This window comes from Sesamum indicum, linkage group LG12 (assembly GCF_026168435.1).
Source record: "Sesamum indicum cultivar Baizhima isolate 11 linkage group LG12, ASM2616843v1, whole genome shotgun sequence".
Taxonomy (NCBI): Eukaryota; Viridiplantae; Streptophyta; class Magnoliopsida; order Lamiales; family Pedaliaceae; genus Sesamum; species Sesamum indicum.
This window is the reverse complement of record NC_142668.1, coordinates 14,121,863-14,134,957: the sequence shown is the minus strand read 5'-3', so window position 1 is coordinate 14,134,957 and position 13,095 is coordinate 14,121,863. Positions and strand designations below refer to the sequence as shown.

General features: G+C 33.8%; 2 protein-coding genes across 5 annotated transcripts; one reads left to right on the top strand and one right to left on the bottom strand.

Moving 5' to 3' along the window:
- Positions 1-687: 687 nt before the first annotated feature.
- On the top strand, positions 688-4,994 carry LOC105175046 (COP9 signalosome complex subunit 6a). 3 transcript variants are annotated; one of them, XR_848880.3, is made up of 10 exons: positions 688-1,083; positions 1,225-1,313; positions 1,793-1,886; positions 2,680-2,741; positions 2,827-2,905; positions 3,019-3,111; positions 3,442-3,542; positions 3,759-3,814; positions 4,242-4,432; positions 4,750-4,994. XR_848880.3 is itself a non-coding variant. In XM_011097362.3 (9 exons), the coding sequence occupies exons 1-9, from the start codon at positions 804-806 to the stop codon at positions 4,321-4,323; spliced, it is 936 nt and encodes a 311-aa protein (XP_011095664.1). In that variant the 5' UTR covers positions 688-803; the 3' UTR covers positions 4,324-4,646. The 3 variants fall into 3 exon arrangements, 2 of the variants coding, with proteins under 2 accessions (XP_011095664.1, XP_088732510.1); XM_011097362.3 differs by lacking the exon at positions 4,750-4,994 and having other exon boundaries at positions 4,242-4,646; XM_088876384.1 differs by lacking the exon at positions 4,750-4,994 and having other exon boundaries at positions 751-1,087; positions 4,242-4,646.
- Positions 4,995-5,117: 123 nt separating this feature from the next.
- On the bottom strand, positions 5,118-6,687 carry LOC105175045 (Ribonuclease E inhibitor RraA/Dimethylmenaquinone methyltransferase). 2 transcript variants are annotated; one of them, XM_011097361.3, is made up of 3 exons: positions 6,488-6,687; positions 5,821-5,892; positions 5,118-5,723 (listed from the first exon to the last, which is right to left on the bottom strand). In XM_011097361.3, the coding sequence occupies exon 3, from the start codon at positions 5,709-5,711 to the stop codon at positions 5,211-5,213; it is 501 nt and encodes a 166-aa protein (XP_011095663.1). In that variant the 5' UTR covers positions 5,712-5,723; positions 5,821-5,892; positions 6,488-6,687; the 3' UTR covers positions 5,118-5,210. The 2 variants fall into 2 exon arrangements, with proteins under 2 accessions (XP_011095663.1, XP_011095662.1); XM_011097360.3 differs by lacking the exon at positions 5,821-5,892 and having other exon boundaries at positions 6,488-6,685.
- Between the last annotated feature and the right edge of the window lie 6,408 nt (positions 6,688-13,095).

Below are 13,095 nucleotides of genomic sequence, written 5' to 3'. Positions count from 1 at the left end.
AGTTTCTGTTACTATATTCTCAAATACTAAGTATGTATTTATAATTATATCAAATATCAAAATAAATATTTGTAATTTATCCATAAATTATAAAAAAAAGTAAATTAAATTAAATTAGCTTTTTAAAAAAAATAAAAAATTGCAAATGAAAGAAAATGAGAAGTGGAGATAATGAATTGATGGCAACTGAACTAAGAAACACAACTAGTCTGTAAAAGTGTAGCATGAGCATCAGAGCCACTATATATGTAGAGCATAAGGCTTATTAGCCACACAAGTGTACAAGAAAAATATAAATGAGTGTTAAATTGAAAAATATTTACAAGCTCAAAAATAGATAAAGGGGTGTTTGAAAAAAGCCAAAGGCGTTGTTAAGACTAAAAGTAATCTTAAATTAAGAGATTGAAAAGCAAAATTTGTCACTCTTTCTCAACTATGATTAAGACATCACTTTTCTTTAGTTTTTGCAAAGAAAATAAAACATAAATTTTAAAAATAAAAATTAATAATCAACATGAAAACGAATGATAAATAAGATAATATATTGTTAGTAAAATAATAATAATAATAATAATAATTATTAAAAATAAATTAATGATTATATTAATATAAATATTTAAAAATATAATTAATATCTTAAAATTTGAGATTACAACACGAGAAGCATTCAAGTATTAAGGGAAAAACTGTAAAACCCTCCTTTTCAAAATTCCTTTGGCGTCACAAGTTACAAATATTCTCTCAAATTTTCAATCAAGCAACAACAGAGCAAGAGCTTAGGATCCAAAACTCCAGGGGGGAAGATGGCGTCCTCGTCCAGCAGCGGCCTCACCTTCAAGCTCCACCCACTCGTCATTGTCAACATCTCCGATCACTATACTAGGGTCAAGTCCCAGTCCCTTCCGCCTCACGCCGGCGCAGATGCCTCCTCGTTCCCTCCTGCTCCACCACCTCGCGTCTTCGGATGCGTCATCGGCGTTCAGCGTGGCCGCACCGTTGAGATCTTCAACAGTTTTGAGCTTCTCTACGACCCCTCCACTCACTCCCTCGACCGCGCTTTTCTCGAGAAGAAGCAAGAGCTTTGTGGGTATCTCATCTTATAGTAATTATTTTTAATTTTCCACGATTTGCTTGTTTGTGTTTTCTTCTCCCGTGTCTGGTTACTGGTTGGGTTTCCTTTGGAAAGGGAATTAAGGACACTGAACTTTTTGATGTGCTGGGCAGATAAGAAGGTTTTTCCGAATTTTTATATCCTCGGATGGTACTCAACGGGGAGTGACGCGCAAGAGTCCGATATGGTTATTCACAAAGCTGTGAGTTATTTATTTTTGTATACTTGTGTGTTTAATCCAGGATTTTTCTGATTCATTCACATGGTGTGATCTTGGAATTTTTATGTGGACTATATATGTTGAATTGGCTTACGCTTATATGTTAACATAGAGGACAACGGCATAATTTATGAGAGGGAATTATCTGGAGAGCTGCAAACTTTATTTTCTTGCTTTCCCACACACCATCGCAGTAGCATGTAGACAAGCTTGTTCTTAAAGTGGTGCTGCAGCTCAGTATTCGACACCATTGGGCTTCAGAGTTGCTGCCTATGTTATCCTTTAAGAAATAATAAATTGTGTCTGCCTCTGCGTCAGATGTCAAGTGGGCTCGCCAAAATAAGAATGGATGACAAAAGTACCAGAATGAAGTGTAGTCCATATGGATTAAATTATTTGTATCTGGAACAGATGGAGTGCAAGTCCATTGCTTAACTAGTGAGATTGTTTGTTTCTAACAGTTGATGGACATCAACGAGAGCCCGCTTTATGTTCTTCTCAATCCTTCAATTAATCCTGCGCAGAAAGATCTGCCTATTACAATTTATGAAAGTGGTATGTATTTGTTATTCTGCTATCACCAAAATCTCTTAGAAGCCTGCGATGACACTCATCTTGCTTGTTTCTATCACTTACTTATATATCCCATGTTTGGTGATGGATAATGTTGTATCACGGATATATTCCTGAACTTATACAATCAGAGGACGAGCATGAGATGTTAAACTTTACTGTGTTGCAAAGGATACTTTGATTGTATTGCTCATGTAATGGGTGTTTTGTCCAGAAGATTCTCTCTTTCTATTACGTTGCTTTCCTCTAAAGAAAGCACTTCTTACAATGTTATTTTTTGTTAGTGTTAAATATTTTGCTGCTCTCAGCATGCTGCTATTTAGTTTGGAACTAGACTTTTATATTTGAAGTAAGCTAGTCAAGTATTTAAGCTTGGGGACACGCCTGTGTCCGCGTGGATGATATATTCTTACTTGATATGGAATTAATGATGATCTAGCCATATCAATGGGTTAATAGTTAATACATGCGAGCATGCCTGTAGCCATATGGATGATATTCTCTTACCTGATTTGCCCAGATAATCATCAATTTGTTAGCTGTTTGCATTTCTGTGGTGAAGTTTGGGAGGCATGTCCCCTGTATTTGGTGACTAAAGATTTGGTGATTCTATGAGATTTATTTCATTGTAATGGTATGGACTTCATGAATAATGAGTGGAATCATGAAGAGTAGTCATGAGACCTGTTGGCTAATTGTTGTTTTAATACTATTTATTTCAAATTAGTTGATTTCTCTGTTTTTTCTCTCTGTTGATCAATTCTCATCATTCAAGAGTTACATGTTATTGATGGCATCCCCCAGCTTATTTTTGTTCGGTCAAGCTACACCATAGAGGTATGTTTGCTTCTCAATTTTTAAAATCAAACATCAGACGAGATTTAGAATGTATGAGGCAATATTTTTTAACTGTGCTTTGTAGACAGTGGAAGCTGAACGAATATCAGTTGATCATGTCGCTCATCTTAAACCATCTGATGGGGGTTCAGCTGCCACTCAATGTGAGTCTTCCTTTCCTGTGTAGTAGCTATCCTTCAGTGCTTAAATCCATTCCCCCTTTTGCACCCTCTATCAATCATGGTGCATAGGGCTTATAATTGGTCTTTCTTTGTAGTGGCTGCTCATCTTACTGGCATACATAGTGCCATCAAGATGTTGAATAGCAGAATCAGAGTGCTTCATCACTATCTTCTGGCCATGCAGAAAGGTATATCTGTCCATTTTTCTTCTCTTTTATCTTAATGGATTTTATATTGTAGTAAACAAATATTTTGTTTTATTTCTGTGGGGGAGGAAGAGAAGTACGTGGAAAATCTAGAAAGAGATTCAAAGTATTTAGCACAAATTCCTTAATATTATGATGAAGAAATCATAGCATAATTTGTCTTTTCTCATCATAAGTTTTAGTGGAATGTTTAGTTTTAGGCTGTCTATGGTATCTGTAGCATTTCTGCTTTACTGGAACTGAGACTGAGTATAGTAGATATGGACCTTGAATTAGCATGTTCCATGTTGTTCATTTTTCTACTGCCTGCAGGGGATATTCCCTGTGAGAATTCATTGCTAAGGCAAGTATCTAGTCTTCTGAGAAGATTACCAGCCATTGAGTCTGAAAAATTTCAAGATGATTTCTTGATGGTGAGTGCTTTTGAAGTTTCTGGTTTCTTGTCAGACAACAAATTTGTTTGTATCATGCAGTCTTAATTTCTTCCAGTGCAGGAAGCAATTATTCCAATTTATTCTACTATTCTGTTGCAATATATAAACTCTAATGGGTTATATGATATCTCTGAGAATAAGTTTTTTGTGTATCTTTGCCTTTAATCTTCTGATCCTATTTTTTATGCGTTCCAGGAATATAATGATACTCTATTGATAACATATCTTGCCATGTTCACCAACTGCACAAGGTATGGCTGTTAGGCTTCTGCTACTTATTATATTTTCTGATACTGAGCTTGAAATCATTATGATTAGCCTGAGCTCTAGTACGTTATCTCAAAATTTGATCATGCTGATTCTATGTTACCTCTAACATGGTCTGTCTTATGCCATTTAGAAAAGATGTTTGAGTGGGCGTGAACTTGCTTGGCCATATTTTGAATGCTTTCATTATCTTGTACAATTGCATGGTCTGTTTGTCACGTGATGATTCTTCTGAATATTCATATTACCTCTGGTTGTGACTATGAATTTGGCTGCTATAATGTAATTTACTAACAAATCAAGTATATGTTTTCCAGCATCTCAAGAAATTCATGCCTACACTCGCTCTTGGCATCAAATTTCATAAGACTGTTTCGATGTTTAATGCATTAAACATATTTCTTTGTGCAGTACAATGAATGAGCTGGTCGACAAATTCAATACTGCTTATGACAGGCATAGTCGAAGGGGTGGCCGAACTGCTTTTATCTAAAAGCTTGTTTATTTTCTTCTCCCCTGTTTTTCTCTCAAGAAGGCAGCTTATAAAATCTGGGAATATGTTTGGAGCAGACCCGCGGTCATCAACAGAATTCCTTAACTTGGTATGCTTGCAGTTGTGTAGTTTGCTCGTCAGTTCTTTTTTCTCTTTTGTAAAATTTGAGGACAATTGGAGAGATAGGACAGTGAATTGGTGCACAGGTCAATAGACGTTTGAGGCGGAGTACTTTGTCTAGTTTAGGCTTGCGAAACTGTGATAAGCTTGTCAAAGCATTTCAAATTGAAAATTCTTGCTAATTCCGAAATGATTACACTCAATCACATGCTGACAAATATAACAAATAATTATCTATTTTTCTGATTGTTCATTCTCTAACAATGACAATTCAAGTATAGTTTGTTTCTTGTCCAATTTATTTAGTTTCAGGTGAACATGGATATACAGAGTTATACTGGATTCTTGAAGAAATGTCTGGACTTACCATAGATTTCTAATAAGCAGTAGCTATGTAGGAAAAGATTAAACATTCCTGTCCTTGTTGGAGATTTCAAGAGGCTACTAAGTGGATCTTAGCTGTCTGCAATTGTTTAATGAATAATTGTTATGGTGATGTTTTCTCCAATTGTAATTCGTGGGTTCTCTTTAGTTGAACTTAATTGGTCTCACTTTTGCATTTTTCAGACAATTTATTCAATAAATCTTTTTTATTTGAACTGTTAGTAAAAAAGTTGCTAAAGAGGAAGCCCTTATAAAAAGTCCATGTCACATGTATTAAATGTGCATGCATGTCTCTTTGAATGATCAAGGTATTATTACTCCAAATGTACTGATATTGGAAATTCATCAAGCAACAAACTGCGCTTTGAATCACTAGCTTTGACCTAGACAGATAGCTCAGATTTGGAGATGAGAATACCATCGCTATCTGCATACAACCACTCTCCATCACGAATTACAGTTCCTGCAATATGAATAGGTATATGCTTCTCCCCAATCCCCTTTTTGTTTGATTTCTGGGGATGTGATGCCAATGCTCTAACCCCAATATCACAGCCATTTATCTCATCTACATCCCTTATACACCCATTTACTAAGATTCCAGTCCACCCCATATTCTGAGCCAACTGCCCCAAATTTCCTCCCACCAAGGCACATCTCATGCTTCCTCCACCATCTATAACCAGAACTCTGCCTTCGCCTCTGGTTTCAAGAAGTTCTCTGACCAACACATTGTCTTCAAACACCTTGAGAGTGGCAATTGGGCCAGAGAACGCTCGACTTTGCCCGTAAATCTTGAAGATAGGTGGCAGGACTCGGATGTCACCGCTAGCCAGGAGTGCTGCATTTGTGTCGCATGCTTCAGCTGTTGCTAAAGAACCCATGCATGCATTAACCTAAGGACAGTTGTTTGTGGCCATCAATACTGGCAATTGCTTTGCGCATGCAAGCAATGCACTCAACAAAGATCAAGAAATATCAATTACATAGTACCCGGAATAATTGCTCAGTTCCAGATTACTTTGGAGAAGTATCTGAAAATGGATTCTTCTCAAACTACTAAGCCTGTTGGGATGAGTATGACTTGTGAAGAATTCTTACACAATTCCAATCAGCATTTTACTAGTATGATTAGCAGTCATAGCTAGTCGCCGGAAAGTCGAAGAGAGAGACACAAAGAGATACTACTAAATTCATCCCTTAAGACTCAGTAGTCAGTACATTAGGGAAGTAGAAATACTGATTTTACGTAAGTTCAACATTCTATCCATCTCAACTAACAGTGAAGGCTAAAGCCCAAATTCCTTCAACAGGATTTCTCCCAATTATGCTAAATTAATTTCACCAACTTTGAACAAAATCACCTTTCCTCGCACCGACCAAACCCTCGAAACTCGGAAGTTAACAAAAATAACCTTACTCCTCTTCTTGATGTTATAACACTGTCACTCATCGAATTTCACCTACGATCGCTTTCTGAATGGATAATCATTCTAAGCAGTTCCACGGGTAGAATAAAAGAAAACACTCAGACTTGACCATTCAGAAAGTTCAAACACTTGTTCAAATAACAACATAATAAAAAAAATCATAATCGGAACATAAAAATTCGCATCTTATCCATAAAATTTAAATCTTCGATGTAGGATTAAGAGTTTACCAGTGAAGAAATGAGTAGAGAGAAGGCAACGCCGCAGCAACCACCGGAGACGATGGCCTGAAAGTTCCAGTTTCCCAGAATGATACTCTGAGGTGTGATATATAGGCAGGCACCGTTAATCGGACATCACATCACTCAAACTCATCTCATCTATTCTCCTCGCTATGTGTGCCATTAATTTCCACGACGCGTGCAGCATCCGGTTTTTCTTTTTGTGGCCAATATTTATGTTTGGGTTGCACAAATTGCAATTGGGCCTCCAAATTTTCCAACAACGGCCGATTTGATTACGCCAGCCTAAACCCCAATCATGTACATGGCCCGAAATTGGGCTTCGGGCTGAGGTTGGGAACCGAGGAAACTTATGACAACACCATAGCCATCTTAAGGACAAAACTTAATATTTGGAATAATTACATTTACATTCTCATTTATATTCTAGTCCTATAAGTTATTCTCATTCTTTGTGCAATTACAATAGTCACAACTAAAAACCAAAAGCAGGATGTTTGTATAATGATGCTAACGTTTGCTAATGATGTATGTATAATTTTTCAAAAAGCATGAATGATTTGCTTAAATAATGTTGACGTTTTTAATGGGTGTATATAGTTTCTTAAAAAATATAGGTGATGTATATAAATAGCCCATAAGTGAGGAAACGTAGATATTAATTAAATAGAAGAATTATAATTATAATTTTTTCGTACACTTAACTATAAAATTTTTGTACACTCAAATGTATAGTGAATTTGAGTTGTACCACAACACAACTATTCGCATCTTCGCGCCATGGTCGAAATCAAACATCACGTGTCCACAACGAGATGGATTGAGCGCAAACGCGTGCAAGGCAACAATTCCAACAAAGAAATTCTTCTACACAATCAGATGTGTGCCGATATCGGGTTGTCAAGAATAATTGTATATTTCATTGTATTTTTTACAATTGTACAAAAAAATATACACTATTACATTTGTACACTTAATTATAATTTTTTAAATTAATACAATTTTAATATTATAATTTTTTGAATTTTAATATATTAATTATATATAATTAAACAAAATTATGTAATTAATTATACAAAATTTGATTAAACAAAAAAAAATGAAAAATTGCCCAAGTCCCAATTACAAATTAAAACTTAGTGTTTTTTTTTAAAAAAATAATTTTTTAATTGAGTCTTGATTTTAAATCGCAACTTATTATATTATTATTAATATATTTAAAAAAATTATATTAATATAATTTGTTTTTAAATAAAAAAATTAATAACCCGGTCGGAACCATTACTCGCCCATCATACCACTCCAAAGTCCAGACTCACCTCACCCCATCTCCTCTTTGCTGCTGCCATTACCCGAAATATCTACACGGAAAAATTGCACAAATTGCAACTGTGCCAATGCTAACTCTGAATTTAAGTATGATTGGCCCAAACCCCAATCATTTGCATTGGGCTATATTAGAGCTTGATGCTTCAGCATTTTGGTGAGGACCTCCCCCGAGATTAGTCCATTGTTAGTCAACAGTTAAATACAAACCTAAAATTATAATTTTACTTAATATAAAATAATAAGAATTATGGATAAAAATGAAATAAATAATTAATATTGACACTATCATGTGTTGTATTAGTATATATTTTCATATTTCTAAATTGGGTAAATCACAAATTACCCCTTTATTTTTCGAAATGTTCATATAAGTTTTAGTGAAAAATAAAAATCAGTTCACTCCCCTGTATTTTAAAAATGAGCATATTTCCCCCTCACTAGAGAGACAGTGAGCTCCTTTTTAAAAATACATGGGAGTAAAATTATATTTTATTTTTCACATAAATATTTTAAATAACACATAAAAATAATTTATAATTTATCCTATCTAAATAGTACGTGTGTTGTTATTCAACATAATATGTATATAATGAAATCACCTTTATTTATACGAAAATATATGTATATATAGAGATAGATAAAATAAAATTTTCCATCTTACATTAAAGGTAACTTTGGTCATTTTGTAATCCAATAATGATAAAAAGTTGAGTTGGGTATAATCAACCTTTTTTAAAGAGCACAAGAGGGGGCCATATATACCTTTTACAAAAGGGTAAAATGCAATTTACCTCATTTAAAAGTCATAAATTTATCATTAATTTGGTTACCACAAATTTCACGATTAATTAAATTACTATTAATGAGACCTAACTTAATTGATGCTCAGACCAAGAAGTCATAAATTCAAGTTCCAAAAATACATAAATATTGATCCACTGTAATAATAGTTAATTTATTTTCTTAGCATTTATTGATAAATAATACATATTTGATATTAATAATTCACGTTATTTGATTATTGACATAAAAAGGGGGGAAGAAATAGAAAATTAACACTATAGATGCAGCATGGATAGTGACCTTTCAAATTAAGCACTAACACTTCTAAATAATTAAAAAAATCGAAAAATATTTAATTAAGTCTAAACTCAAAACTTTTGTTAAGGGAATTTCTAATAGCAAATTATGGGAAAGGGAAAAGAAAGTTAATGATGCTTCCATTTGTTAATTAATTAGGTTTCACATCAATTACCTTTTTTCTCTTTCTTTTTTGCATGTAAATAGACCCTACAATTTTTGGGCATAATTATTAGATTATTACTAATTATTTATTTATTTGTTGTCGGGTAGTACTCCAGACGAGACGTATTGTACCTTCTCATAAGATAAATCAATTTAGAATAAATTACATAAAAATCGAATACCTGTAAAATTACAAGCACACCTCTTGAGAAGGTGTTGTATAGTGTATTTTGAGTATATATGTGTAAAATTTCACTGCTGAGGAGGATGAACTCGCGTGCACTAGCAGACCTAGGAGTTGATCATGAAAACTAGCCCAGACCCACTTTATATATGGTTGCTACAACAAGAGTTCGTCTTGTAAGTAGTTACGACTCAAATCAAATATGTTAAAATGATAGAAAATTCTTATGGTCAACGTCGGTAAAAATTTGATCTGTGTGGTCTATTATTTTTTTTTGTCTTTTCACCGATAAAATTGAAAAATAATTTTTAATGCATGAATTAAGAGTAATTGATTTTTCATAAAAATAAATGAATAAATATCCAAATTATGATGATAGAATTATCTGTCTTTCTCACACCAATACAGCAATTGAAAATATTCCAAAGTCAATATATTTAAGGAGATTAATCAATCAATTATAATTCTACTCTTTTTTTTTTTTTTTTAATTTTGTTCTCTACAGTTCCCTATCATCCAATTCCTTTACCCCCTAAATCCTGAGATCAATCAAAGTAACTTGACTAATTGACGCATCGGATGAGAGTGATGATATTCATTTGTTTTCCCTAATAATTCGGTCGGTAACAATTGTCAAAAGTAAAGAGAGAAAAAAGAGGGGAAGAGGGTCCCAAAATCACGATTTTTAGTTGTTAGGTTCAAAGATGAAAGATTAATTAGTCCAAGATTTTCAAAATAGCAATAAAGCGTTCTCCCCACGTTACACGTCTTTTTCCCTTGGTGTAGAGATACACATCTAACGCTTTTTGTCTAAGCCAATAAAAAACACCTACATGCACAACCTTACATTAATTAATCTCTATTACTTGCAAAATTTCTAAAACTTATAATAAGTAATATGGGGCTATTTTTGTAATTTCATTCACCATTCTCTTCCCAACTAGAGGGTGACATTTTTAAGCAACAGATCATTACATATATATATTAACAGAAATCACCATAATTTATTAATTTCATGGCTAATCGGAAGTCCATCAGTAGTGACCAGAATACACTGAACAATACCTCAATTCAACAGCCGACACATCAATATAACGAACAATGATAAATAAATTACAATAAATCACATAAAGTGAGACTAACTAATACACACGCATCCATAAAAACTCGAACTCATGATCTCAAACTTGATGATATGCCTCAAAAGTTAGAAAAACTTTTTTTTTTTCCGGTTGGATGTGACATCATACCATTTATTATTTCAGTATTTGGATGTTGAAGTACAGTTCTTTTACCCCTATTGATGATAATCCAAATCCAATTTAAATTCAATGATTTGTCCAACTAAAAATCTCCTACATACATAATAACATTAGTGCAGATATGTTTTTTCAAATCCACGAGTTTCAATTTTCTAGTTGTTAATAGAAATTAAATATATAATAGAGAAGAAAACAATGTTTTATTATATCTAATGTAACTACTAAAAAATCTCTAAAACAACTGCACTCGATTTCAACGCTCCCAAATTCATCGAATCTTATCCATACATTATAAATCATATACCAAACGAGGGGCGAACCATAAATTAGACACTATATATATATATATGTGTATATATGTCTGAAATGATTAGAATAAAGAAAAGAATAATGAAGTGGAAAAGATGGATGCATACCCCACGTGTGACTGGAAAAACGTTACAACATGTGAAGCTAAGGACAAGAACATACGTAATTGGGATGCCGTGTTTCCAACTCCCATCTACTGCTCCCTTCTTCCCAATTACAACTATTATCATGACCGGCTTCTTATTTGTTTTTGTTGAGGAAATTCAGACGTCCATTTCAAGTCGCGCCATGTCCAACACCCTAACCTAACCACTACGTCGCACGTTTGAAAACGCAAACGTGCCCAAAGTCAAAATGAATGGAGCAGGCCCACCACCGCTCCGCTCGTGCGCGGAATTCCCGGACCCACTTCCTTAATTTGTGAACCGCAGGTACTCCAACTGTGAACCCCTCAATTTCGAGTGAGGCAAGGATCAATATACTATTCACATTTTTATCACCAAGGTTGTTGTTTTTCTTTTCTTTTAATCTTTTTTTTTTTTTTTACAAAAAGTTACATTGATATTCAATGAAATTAAATCTAAAGATACTAACATCCTTTGTCTTTTAAAAAATTACGAGTACACCCATGTTATTATAATGTATCTTGTTGGTGTTTGTGCAAACGTTTACCACTCTATATGAGATGTATTTGTAATTATAACGATAAATTGAAAGGATAAAATATAGCAAGTGTGTGTATATTTAGACATAACCACCTGACGGGTTGTATGAGTTTGTAATTAGAAAAATGAAATGAGAAAGTTATATATCTAATTAGCTATATAATAAGTGTATTTGTAATTGGTATCGAAATTGGGGTTTACAGAATTACAAGATCCTAAATACACTGAAAAATGGCCATAGACACTCCAACATTTGATGGATTCAAGATATAAGTGAACCCTTACTATGAATACCTCATAAATATATATATGTAGAGTTGTAAGTTGACCTACTTTAAGTACTGAAAATAGTAAGATCATAATTATACACAGAATGTAATAATAGTTGAGAAATATGTAAGAGGGGAGTTGGTGGCATGAAAATTAGCACAGTAAGTTTGGGACAGAAGAAGAGTATTTATGAGAGGAATGAATGAAATGGAATTGGTGAGTGCAGCAAAAGCGAGATAGGGAGGGGGGGACCCAAAATTGAAGAAAAAATGGTATGTTGGGCCTTCTTACAAAAGGAAAGAAGGGTCTAAAAATGAGCAAGTTTTCATTGCGAGGATTCCGGTGTTTTGATACTTGATTCTCCAACCATACAAACACCATTATCCTATATTTTATTTCTCTTTCCATCTTAATTATTTCTTTACACAACATAGAAAATGACCCCTAAACCCTTTTCTTCTCTCTCTCTCTCTCTCTAAGCGAATCTAAGGAAAGGAGAATGGGAATTGCTCTCTCTCTCTCTCTCTCTCTACACCATAGAGAATAGGATTCACTCGTGTGTGTGTGTGTCGCAATACGGACAAAGTGTGCCCCAACTCACGAACAATGTTTACCAGATTTTGCATAAATATATATATGTATGTATATGTAGAGAGAGAGAGAAGAGAGAGAGAGTGATGGTTGTAATGTAATGTAAACATGAAACCCTAAGTCCCGCGGCCCGTGCCTAATGTCATGTTTTTGAACATTATTAATAATAATAATAGGTGTGATATTTGGGTTTCCGAGAATTGGTACTTAGATAGATTAAACTATTTTTGTCCCACCCACTGCCCAACTTATGTGTGTAGATTAGCTATTGAATTCCCAAAAGTTTTCATTTTATTATATCATCGTTACAGTGGTGCCAGACTCGAGATTTATTACTCCAACGACCACTTTGAATTTTCAGATCTCCTTTCTCTCTATCTCTCTCTACATATATTTAATCTTAAAAAGCTCCAAAAATATTCAAATTCTTGGATTTATTACACCAATTTAGCTTCAATTTGGACAGCGCGTGATGAAATCTTTGGTATTTCTTGTTCAAAGATCATGAAGTGACATTGAAGCGATGATTGTTGACTCTTTGGTGACTGCAATTGGGATTATTATTCAAATATTCTGAATTAAATTAGCCAAAAATTAAATAATTCGATAAATATCAACTTATCAAGTCTAAAACAATTGATATAAATACTGAATATGGAAAAATGATACTATTTATAGACGCGTGAACTGTGACCCAAATTAATCAAGATCAGTATCCAGACAACATGTATTGAAATTTAA

Coding starts and splice junctions, on each gene's coding strand:
- LOC105175046 (XM_011097362.3), top strand. CDS start 804: ATGGCGTCCTCGTCCAGCAGCGGCCTCACCTTCAAGCTCCACCCACTC. Junction 1,314..1,792: donor ATATGGTTATTCACAAAGCT/GTGAGTTATTTA, acceptor TGTTTCTAACAG/TTGATGGACATCAACGAGAG. Junction 3,815..4,241: donor ATGTTCACCAACTGCACAAG/GTATGGCTGTTA, acceptor TTCTTTGTGCAG/TACAATGAATGAGCTGGTCG.
- LOC105175045 (XM_011097361.3), bottom strand. CDS start 5,711: ATGGGTTCTTTAGCAACAGCTGAAGCATGCGACACAAATGCAGCACTC.